The sequence below is a fragment of the Megachile rotundata genome, chromosome 16 (assembly GCF_050947335.1).
Source record: "Megachile rotundata isolate GNS110a chromosome 16, iyMegRotu1, whole genome shotgun sequence".
In the NCBI taxonomy this organism is placed as follows: Eukaryota; Metazoa; Arthropoda; class Insecta; order Hymenoptera; family Megachilidae; genus Megachile; species Megachile rotundata.
In genome coordinates, this window is record NC_134998.1 from 8581710 (window position 1) to 8593242 (window position 11533).

The window sequence follows — 11533 nt, forward strand, 5'->3', positions numbered from 1 at the left end:
CATTTAAGAAATATTTAGGTAGTCATTGCAAGCTAATTTTGCTCTTCAAATTGATATGTCACAAGTACTGTTCACGGCACACAAGAAGGCATCTGGCAAGAATACGTATTTGTAACGTTATAAAGAACTTCTTATGTGCAACGAATGTATCTGCTATGTGTGTCTATAAAGTAAACAGCTGCGAACAATATAATCTTTATTGATCGACGTGCCTTCTCGTCAGACGTACACAAAATTTTACAGAACCTTAAATCACCAAATTGCATCACACTTTTAATACTTCCAAATCCCCTATTTAAAACATTGCAAATCCCCCATTGTCTTAACATTGCTTCAACAAAATTGCCATCAAAAGTCCCTGTAAGTATCTGTACCACATTTGAATTACAGAGACGGAACAATCAAAGTGTCATTCAAAGAAAGCCCCATAATGTCCACATACCTGGTGGCCCTGGTAGTCGGCGACTTGGCTGCAACTCAAAAGGGGATTTACTCCGTATGGTCAAGACCAAACGCAGTGAACGACACTCTCTACGCGTTATCCGTGATGGACCCCCTCATCAAATTTTACGAGAACGCCCTGTCGTTGCCATATCAGCTTCCCAAAATGGACATGGTAGCATTACCTGACTTCGTGTCGGGCGCGATGGAGAACTGGGGTCTGCTGACATACAAGGAGAGATATTTGCTGTATTCTGACGCTACCTCGACCACAGCGTCCAAACAGAGTATCACCAATGTCATATCGCACGAGATCACTCATCAGTGGTTCGGGGACCTGGTCAGCCCTCTCTGGTGGAAGTACCTGTGGCTGAATGAGGGTTTCGCTAGGTACTTCCAGTACCATGGAACTGCTAGGGTGAGTAATTTTATGGGGATGAAGGTACTGAGGGGTTGTTGGTGCTGGGGAGATGATTAGTAGTTAGGTAGCCTTCATGAGTATGTGACTTACTTACTTGTGCTGACAGAGGTATACTTTTGGAGTGATTATCTATAGGACCTAATTGCCTGTGTAACATATGTGTCCATCTGATGGACTTAGGCATCCACATATTTGAGATGAATGTATGTGTATGGGTCCTAAGTATCTACCTATGTGACTATTAGAGCTAGGTACCTAACTTACTGGGGTGCATATGTACCTACTTCACTTGGCTACCTATGTGAACTACGTATTCACATATCTGTTTTGTCTACCTATCTATTTGACCTACCTATCCATATATGTGCTCTGTCTACCTATCTGTTTGACCTACCTATCCACATATGTGCTCTGTCTACCTACCTATCCACATATGTGCTCTGTCTACCTATCTGTTTGATCTACCTATCTACATATGTGCTCTGTCTACCTACCTATTTGACCTACCTATCCACATATGTGCTCTGTTTACCTACCTATCCACATATGTGCTCTGTCTACCTATCTGTTTGACCTACCTATCCACATATGTGCTCTGTCTACCTACCTATTTGACCTACCTATCCACATATGTGCTCTGTCTACCTACCTATTTGACCTACCTATCCACATATATGCTCTGTCTACCTATTTGGCCTACCTATCCACATATGGTCCCTACATGCTTATCTGACTTATGGACCTACATATTAGTCCTACCAACCAATTTGATCTATCCACATACCTATTGTGCCTACTTGTCCATTTGCCCTACATATCCACATATCACTTTGGCCTAGCTATCCACATATGTGCTCAGTCTACCTACCTATTTGTCCTACCTGTCCACATATCACTTTAGCCTACCTATCCACCAATTTCTCCTGCCTATCTGACTTATCTACTTATCTAACAGTCCCCATAACCTCCATACTTGATCTACACATCCACATATGTGTCCTATCTGCCTATCCACATATGTGTCCCACCTGCCTACCTATGTTCAACCACAAATACTACTTAACCCACAGCACTACCTTTGAATATAACCCCCTCCCTAGTGAAACCACCTCCTATCACTGCAAACTTATAGAAATTAATCAGAAGTCACCACGAAATGAATGTCTCTCCACCAGATACGAGAGGATTGGAACCTGGAAGCTCAATTTGTGGTGGAGCAGGTGCACTCATCTCTGGAGGCGGACAGTTCGGCCTCCACCCACGCCATGACTCACGACGTGTACAGTCCCACGCAAATTAGGGGTATATTCGATACCATATCTTACGGGAAGGCGGCTAGCGTCATCAGAATGGTGGAGAAGTCGTTCGGTCAAGACGTATTCTTCAAGGCCCTTCATAATTACCTGGAGAAACGGTGAGATTTTAGTTTTCATTCAAGTTGAATCTGCTATTCTTTAAAAACAGTTTCATGTACCGATGCCGTTAAGTTGAGGGGCCTTACGCGCTTATTGACATTGAGGAGCAGTCTTATCTCAAGTGACTTCTTGTGAGCCGCGAATAGTAATTGCACCGGGACTTTTTTATTCTTCAGACAATACAATGTGGCAACCCCCGAAGACCTGTTCGACGCTTTCAAAGATCAGATTAGCGACCCAGACATCAAGAACTCCTTCCATGATATAATGAATACGTGGACCACGCAGCCTGGTTACCCCGTTCTCCACGTCACCGTCGAACCTGATAAACTGCTTGTCAAACAACAAAGGTTTTACCTGAAACCAGGAACGACTGCTAACAGCACCTGGTACATTCCACTGACGTGGACGTCGCTCGACAACCCAGATTTCAGTGACACGAAACCAAAATTCTGGATCAAAAATACACAGGAAGCCACTGTTCCGTTGAACAGTAGCAATTTGACTTTGCTGAACGTACAAGAATCTGGTAAGTCGTGGTTTATGGCAAAGAACGGTTTAAGTACAACACTCTCGTTATATTGCCGCAGCTCCCAAATCTTGTCAAATCACAAATCGATTTATTTATTTATTCTCCAGGCTTCTACCGCACAAATTACGACATCGACACGTGGAATCGAATAATCGGGTTCTTGAAGAGCGACAAAAGAAATTTGATTCACGAAATTAATCGTGCAGCGCTGGTCGATGATTTATTGCACTTTGGCCGAGCGGATGTGGTCGATTACAGTATCGTTCTATCCGCGATGGAATATTTGGCCAACGAGACAAGTTACCTTCCATGGCGCGCATTCTTCAACGGCCTCAGTTATTTGCATAAACATATGCAGAATAGGGACGCATTTGGTGCATATAAGGTATTATTGTTTCAATAATTATGTAATCACTTTGAACATAGATGTCTAGACAACACAGTCCTAATCTCAAAATTGTTGAAATTTTACAGCAATACCTAACATCATTACTGACTCCAATATATAATCACCTGGGATTCGAGGATAAGAGCACTGACAGCCATGAAACTAAATTGTTCAGGTCACACGTTCGCAAGTGGGCTTGTAAATTGGGTGTATCAAACTGCACTGAACAAGCGTTATCCTATTGGCCGGGTATAATTACAAAGTAAGTACTCAAACAGTAATTCTAAAAATAACACGCAATTGTGAAAATTTAAATATTTTAGAATTTCTGAGTGTAAAAATATCTAAGTTCAACGATTTATATATTTCAAATTTGCAAGTCCCAAACACAGGGCCTTATTCAGTGTTCAGTACGACAAAAACAATATGGCTGCCATGACTAATTTGTAAGAATATTTTTATTTGAATATTATTTTTTACAGACCCCAGCCTAACTACCTTAGCACAGTTTTGTGTACGGTTGCCAGGACCAATGATCCCATATATTGGTTCAATTTATGGAACTACTTCATAACGGAGACGTTCTCTGAAAGCAGATTGATAATACTTCAGTCTATGGCTTGTGCGACGGATGCTCAGATCGTCGAAGAGTATGTAATTTTAATGTAATTGTATAATGGATGTGGACAATGGATACAGTACATTTTTATTGTATTATCGTTTATGAGATACGTTGGGAGTGGGCCAATGTGCGTGAGAGTGTATGTAGAGGTGGCAATGTAATCGGAGTGTACGCGTGGTAGTACAACGCGTGGGAGATCCAACGCGTGAGGGTTCGATGCGTGGTAGTGCAATGCGTGGGGGGTTCAACGCGTGGGGGGTTCGATGCGTGGTAGTGCAACGCGTGGTAGTCCAACGCGTGGGGATTCCAGCGCGTGGGGGATCCAACGCATGGGGAATCCAACGCGTGGGGGGTCCAATGCGTGGTAGTGTAACGCGTGGTAGTGCAACGCGTGGTAGTCCAACGCGTGGGGATTCCAGCGCGTGGGGGATCCGACGCGTGGTAGTGCAACGCGTGGTAGTCCAACGCGTGGGGATTCCAGCGCGTGGGGGATCCGACGCGTGGTAGTGCAACGCGTGGGGGATCCAACGCGTGGTAGTGCAACGCGTGGAAGATCCGACGCGTGGTAGTGCAACGCGTGGTAGTGCAACGCGTGGTAGTCCAACGCGTGGTAGTGCAACGCGTGGGAGATCCGACGCGTGGTAGTGCAACGCGTGGTAGTCCAACGCGTGGTAGTGCAACGCGTGGGAGATCCGACGCGTGGTAGTGCAACGCGTGGTAGTGCAACGCGTGGTAGTCCAACGCGTGGTAATGCAACGCGTGGTTGTCCAGCGCATGGTAGTGCAACGCGTGGTAGTGTAACGCGTGGTAGTCCAACGCGTGGTAGTGCAATGCGTGGTAATCCAACGCGTGGTAGTGCAACGCGTGGTAGTCCAACGCGTGGTAGTCCAACGCGTGGTAGTCCAACGCGTGGTAGTTCAACGCGTGGTAGTTCAACGCGTGCTAGTCCACTTTGCGTCCATGTCTGTTACTAAATAACTATAAACCACCCACAAATCATATTTACCTACATTTTGCTGTTCTCCTGTTAAAGTTTACTTTTCAAAGCGATTTCCAAGTCGTCCACCATACGATTCGAGGACAGTTCAAGCATCTTCACTTACGTCATGGACTCCAGCGCAGAGGGTGCCTCAATTGTGATGGACTTTGTCGAACATAATTTCGACGCTATGGTGAAATAGTAAGCATTTCAACATGATTTGTATAATAATATCCCTGTAACAGAATCTTTATTAATATCATGGTACTATAGTTACAGGAAAGAGTCCGACGCTCGCAGTATCGTTAACGCAATAGGAAAACGAGTGGTTTCACGCAAGCTTTATGAGAAGGTAATGGCTTACGTATGGTAAACCAACGCGTGGTGGTCCGACGCGTGGTTGCCTAAAGCGTGGTGGTCCCATACGTGGTATTCCAACGCATGGTGATCCCACACGTGGTATTCCAATGCGTGGTGGTGCAACGCGTGGTAGTCTAACTCGTGGTACTCCAACGCGTGGTGATCTCACGCGTGGTAGTCCAATGCGTGGTGATCCCACGCGTGGTGATCTCACGCGTGGTAGTCCAACGCATGGTGATCTCACGCGTGATAGTCCAACGCATGGTGATCCCACACGTGGTATTCCAACGCGTGGTATTCCAACGCGTGGTGGTCCCACGCGTGGTGGTTCCACGCGTGGTAGTCTAACTCGTGGTACTCCAACGCGTGGTGATCTCACGCGTGGTAGTCCAATGCGTGGTGATCCCACGCGTGGTGATCTCACGCGTGGTAGTCCAACGCATGGTGATCTCACGCGTGATAGTCCAACGCATGGTGATCCCACACGTGATATTCCAACGCGTGGTATTCCAACGCGTGTTATTCCAACGCGTGGTGGTCCCACGCGTGGTGGTTCCACGCGCGGTAGTCTAACGCGTGGTACTCCAACGCGTGGTGATCTCACGCGTGGTAGTCCAATGCGTGGTGATCTTACGCGTGGTAGTCCAATGCGTGGTGATCTTACGCGTGGTAGTCCAATGCGTGGTGATCCCACGCGTGGTGATGCAACGCGTGGTGGTCCCACGCGTGGTAGTCTAACGCGTGGTGATCCCACGCGTGGTATTCCAACGCGTGGTGATCCCACGCGTGGTGATCTCACGCGTGGTAATCCAATGCGTGGTAATCCCACGCGTGGTAGTTCAACGCGTAGAATATCAACGCATGATAGTCAACGCGTTCTATATGATTTAAAATATACCAAGTTAATCTACAAAACATAATATATATTTTACATTACAGTACAGTGCCTTGCTTACCTGGCTCAGCAACAGATACCCAAATTCCGCAAAAGCCTTCGAGTCATACAAAACCGACCCAGCCTACGAATTGAAATGGGCGGACAATCACGTCCCCAAACTGCACGAGTGGATCGAGACTCGATATTCTCGGGGAGAATACAGACTGCCGTCCACGTTTTCACCTGAAGCCTACACTCTCTACTTATGGCCGCAATTCAAGGACGACTTCGAGTTCACCGGAGAAGTTCTCATCGAGATAAATCGCCAGTCTGACGACGTGTCTCGTATTGTACTGAACTCCCACAAATTAGGAATCTTGAAAGTGATCGTTCACCAAGTCTCCGCGAACTCGTCCACGGAAGAGTTGGAAATCAGCAGCATGGTGCCGAACGCGGACACTCAGACCTTGGCGATATTCATGAAAAAATTCATCACGAGCGACAAAGTGCGGCTCAACATTTCGTTCACGGGTTATCTGAACGATAATATGGAAGGTTTTTACAGGAGCCACTATGTCAACAGCAAAGGCGAGCTTCGGTGAGTGGATATAACGGTCTCTCGTTATATTGCCATTTTCACTTATACCCTTATTTTAGTTCATGGAGAGCATTTGCCATTCTGATGAGGTTATCTAGGAAGTAGGAAACTGATATCTTCCTAGATACTTTACGTCCTTCTTAGATTCCCCTAGATTTAGGTCCTTCCTAGATTCCCCTATGCACCGTATTAACTTTCTTGCGAATATCTTACAGATGGTTGGCAACGACTCAGTTTGAGCCGACGTTCGCCAGACAAGCGTTCCCCTGCTTCGACGAACCCGCCATGAAGGCGACCTTCAGCATCCACATACGAAGACCCAAAGATTACGTTGCCCTGAGCAATATGCCCTTGTTGGCCAGCGAGTCAGAAATGTGAGTACCTCAACGACAAAGTACCCGTCTCAACAAAAAAATGATACCTTGGAAACAATAAAATACCTCTGAAAAGGAGCACAAACTTGTCCCAGTCGAATACTGCCATATAACGCGAGCGTCCTGTCTAAGTGCAATTTTGAGTGACGACTCATTCGAACGGGATTTTCAGTGATGGTTACGTCTGGGACACGTTCGATGTGACAGTAAAGATGTCTTCGTACCTGGTCGCGTTCGTCGTCTCCGATTTCCAAACCGTGAGGAGCACCAACAGCTATGTCCAAGTGTGGGGACGTCCCGAGATCGCGAAGAAGGGCGAACTCGCTGAGATCGCTGCTCTGCGACTTCTTGAGTTACTGAACGCGGAAACTGGACACAAGTATAGTCTCCCGAAGATGGACCTCATAGGAATTCCAGACTTCAACATGGGTGCCATGGAAAACTGGGGACTGGTCACCTTCAGGTTAGATTTCAGAGATTTCAGAGATTGGGTCTCTAGACACTTTAAACACCAATTACTGACAGAGATTTATGTACAGGGAATACGGACTTTTCTACGACAAAGATGTGACAACCGCCAAATACAAGGACTACATAATCACCATAATAGCCCACGAATTGGCTCACATGATGTTCGGAAATCTGGTCACCTGTCATTGGTGGGAATACATCTGGTTGAACGAAGGTTTCGCAGAGTATATGCAATGGGTACTCTCAGACCTGGTAAGTTAGTTGAATATTTGTAAGAATTGGTCTGAATGTAACCTCAATATATTTATTATTAATTGTTGCAGTATCTACCTATGAATGGTTACAACGATATGTTCGTTGTCGATGAACTGCAACCGGCGCTGCTGAACGACGCTACGACTTCCACGCATCCAATGAACAATCCTGTTGTTACACCCTCTCAGATAAATAATGTCTTCGACACTGTTACTTATGGAAAATGTAAGTTGATGGCAGACTTAAATCACGTTTATCAATATCCCACTCCTCCAATTCAGATAATAATAACAGACATATAATGATTTTGCAGCGTCCAGTGTGTTACGAATGTTACGGGAAACGTTCGGAAGAGAAGTGTTCAGCAACACAATATACAGGTACTTGCTGAAGCATCAGAGTAGCACAGCAACCCCAGCGGACCTCTGGGAAGTTTTCGATGAAGAGGTGAAGAAGGCCGGTAGTCTAGGTGATTGGGAAATGTCAATGGAAGAATTGATGGACGGTTGGACCAATCAAAAGGGATATCCTATTGTGGAAGCAAGATACCGCTCGACCAATATAATATTTACTCAGGTAATTAATCCATGTGGTGAATGTGGAGACATTGAATGACTAACTCACCAAGATAGATCGAACGATTATAGTTCGATCGTGGTGGTACCACGCGTGGTAGTCCAACGCGTGGTGCTGCAGTGCGTGGTGGTTCCATGCGTGGTGGTCTAACGCGTGGTAGTCCAACGCGTGGAGATTCCAGCGCGTGGGGGTTCCAGAGCGTGGGAGATCCAACGCGTGGAGGATCCAACGCGTGATAGTCCAATGCATGGTAGTGCAACGCGTGGTAGTCCAACGCGTGGAGATTCCAGCGCGTGGGGGTTCCAGAGCGTGGGAGATCCAACGCGTGGGAGATCCAACGCGTGGAGGATCCAACGCGTGATAGTCCAATGCATGGTAGTGCAACGCGTGGTAGTACAACGCGTGGAGATTCCAGCGCGTGGGAGATCCAACGCGTGGGGGTTCCAGAGCGTGGGAGATCCAACGCGTGGGGGTTCCAGAGCGTGGGAGATCCAACGCGTGGGGGTTCCAGAGCGTGGGAGATCCAACGCGTGGGGGTTCCAGAGCGTGGGAGATCCAACGCATGGCGGATCCGACGCGTGATAGTCCAATGCGTGGTAGTGCAACGCGTGGTAGTACAACGCGTGGGGATTCCAGCGCGTGGGGGTCCAACGCATGGGGGATCCAACGCGTGATAGTTCAATGCGTGGTAGTGCAACGCGTGGTAGTACAACGCGTGGTAGTCCAACGCGTGGGGATTCCAGCGCGTGGGGGATCCAACGCATGGGGAATCCAACGCGTGGGGGGTCCAATGCGTGGCAGTGTAACGCGTGGTAGTGTAACGCGTGGGGGGTCCAATGCGTGGTAGTGCAACGCGTGGGGGATCCAACGCGTGGTAGTACAACGCGTGGTGGTCCAACGCGTTGTGGTCCCACGCGTGGTAATCCAACGCGTGGTAATCCATCGCGTGGTGGTCCAACGCGTGATAATCCACCGCGTAGTGGTCTAACGCACACACTCCTACATAACAATACAAACCAATTCCAGAAAAATTACACCACATACGAAAATTCCGGCGCCTTCTGGATACCCATCACCTTCACGACCAGCAAAAGTCCGAACTTCGCGAACACGACGACGAACGTGTGGTTAGGTCCAACTCCGCAGGAGATATTCGTAGGCAGCCTCAATTGGTTCGTCGTGAACATCCGACAGACCGGCTACTACCGAGTGAACTACGACTACGACTCTTGGATGTACCTGATTGGAGCCTTGTCAGCAAACAATCACAGCGGCATACACGTCACGAACCGTGCCCAAATAATCGACGACCTGTTCAACCTCGCTCGTGATGGCCACTTGTCTTACAACGTGACGTTGGACGGCTCGTTGTACCTCAGGAACGAGATGGATTATTTACCTTGGAAGGCGTTCTTCAACGCGTGGCAATTCCTTGCGCAACGATATGAAGGCCATTCTAATAATGCATTGCTTAAAAAATATGTTGAGTTGCTGACTTCTAAGGTGTTCAAGAAACTGGGCTTTGTGGATGATCTGACGAAGGACCACCAGGAACTCTTGAACAGGGAACTCATCTTAACTTGGATGTGCAGGATTAGGCACGCGGATTTTATAAAGGCGTCTTGGAAGCTGTTCAGGGAATGGCGCTCAAGTCTTAAAAATGGGTGAGTCTGTCATTTTGATGCGTTTCAATGTTTACACGAGATGGCGCGTGGAGATAAAAAATGGCTGACGCTCAGCTGATGCCAAACCGCCATTTGCAATCACGGTTTAAGATGGTTCTTAAGAAATATGACAAATTATTTCTCTTTACAGAATTTCACCGAACGCAAGAGCGGCCGTTTATTGCACAGCTATGAAAATAGCCAATGAAAAAGAATGGCGCTTCTTGTTTGAACAATACCAGAAGACAGAGCTTGCTACTGAGAAGAAAGTCATTTTAGACGCCCTTGGTTGCGCGCAGAACAGAGAAATACTGAACCAGTAGGTTTGAAAGATTATATAAACTATTCATTTATCTTAAAAAATTTCTAGTTTGCAAATTTTTTAATTTTAATTTTAATTTCGGCGATATATTTAGATTTATAACTTTCTATCTTCCTTGCAGGTTTATACAAATCGCGTTGAATCGTACTATACCATCCCAAATCCGAAAGCAGGACGTCAATGCAGTGTTCGCTGCTATTTACAATGCTGGATCAACTGGTGTCGACGTGATATTGGACTTCCTGATAAGCGATTATAAAAAATTATATGATTAGTAAGTACCTAAAATATGAATAATCTAGCTGCGACAGAGTTTTCAAAATGAATGAATTTTGTTTCGTATTGTATCAGATAATATGTTAGGTTAAATAGGATTTGAATTTCCCGCCATTAATGGCTCGTCTGATTCAGATCAATATGGCGGATTCTCTTTACGATCACTTCAACTTTTTAAACACACTTTGCGCCTTCAAAAAGCGATATTTCGCGAAACTTTTTGCATTTCTATAATCATCTAAAGTGAACATAACGATATGTGCAGAAATATGAAAATTAACTAGAAAATATTTAAACCGCGATTCGTTTCAGCTATGACAGTTGGGACGGTGTTCGCAGTTTAATCTCTAAGGTGGCTTCACGAGTGTCAACAGCCAGCCAAATAACGAAGGTATTTAATTATAGCCTCTTTTTTCAGGTACTGTTTGAACATATCTATTAAATCGTTTGAATTTTGCAGCTCGTCCAGTTCGGCGGAGTGAAAGACGAAGAAGTGAGGCACATTTTACCAGCGGTGCAGGCTGCCATTAAAACAGCGCAGAAAAACGACCTCTGGTACAAAACCTACTCACCGATAATCGATGAAAAGTTGAAGCTTTTAATTCAGACCCTGCATCCGAACGCTGCAGTTAATGTTCAGCCTTCAAGCATATTTTCCATAACAGTATTTTCGATAATCGTGTACATATTAGGTCACTAAACGAACGTTAAACAATATTCAGGGAATGTTGCGTTATTCATTGTTGAATACATTTTATATAGTTTATGTAATGTTAAATAATATGTATTCATTCTATCGCTAAATAAATAGAGTTGTATTATTTTCTATAAATTATGGAGACTTTTTTATCTATGGTCTTTCTGTACTAGGTCTGTTTGATTAGGCGCTCCGCGCCTAACCTAACAATGTTGAGCGAGCGAGTAAATTTCACGCTAAAGCAAAAATAGTCAACCGTGTCATC

The 11533-nt window shown here is 45.8% G+C and overlaps 1 protein-coding gene across 3 annotated transcripts in view; it reads left to right on the top strand.

Annotated features, from left to right (window-relative positions):
• Window positions 1-11403, top strand: part of LOC100874903 (uncharacterized) — a 28559-nt gene extending 17156 nt beyond the window's left edge. For all 3 annotated transcript variants that reach the window (XM_003706453.2, XM_076541658.1, XM_076541659.1), the window contains exons 14-32: window positions 391-859; window positions 2038-2276; window positions 2454-2806; window positions 2917-3194; window positions 3284-3459; window positions 3680-3847; window positions 4853-4999; window positions 5072-5150; window positions 6098-6633; window positions 6849-7007; window positions 7180-7470; window positions 7547-7730; window positions 7802-7958; window positions 8047-8309; window positions 9336-9973; window positions 10125-10292; window positions 10417-10569; window positions 10884-10962; window positions 11032-11403. In XM_003706453.2, coding sequence (XP_003706501.1) covers window positions 391-859; window positions 2038-2276; window positions 2454-2806; window positions 2917-3194; window positions 3284-3459; window positions 3680-3847; window positions 4853-4999; window positions 5072-5150; window positions 6098-6633; window positions 6849-7007; window positions 7180-7470; window positions 7547-7730; window positions 7802-7958; window positions 8047-8309; window positions 9336-9973; window positions 10125-10292; window positions 10417-10569; window positions 10884-10962; window positions 11032-11271 — 4777 coding nt within the window. In that variant the 3' untranslated portion in view covers window positions 11272-11403. The remainder of the gene's footprint in view (window positions 1-390; window positions 860-2037; window positions 2277-2453; window positions 2807-2916; window positions 3195-3283; window positions 3460-3679; window positions 3848-4852; window positions 5000-5071; window positions 5151-6097; window positions 6634-6848; window positions 7008-7179; window positions 7471-7546; window positions 7731-7801; window positions 7959-8046; window positions 8310-9335; window positions 9974-10124; window positions 10293-10416; window positions 10570-10883; window positions 10963-11031) is intronic.
• Window positions 11404-11533: the final 130 nt, after the last annotated feature.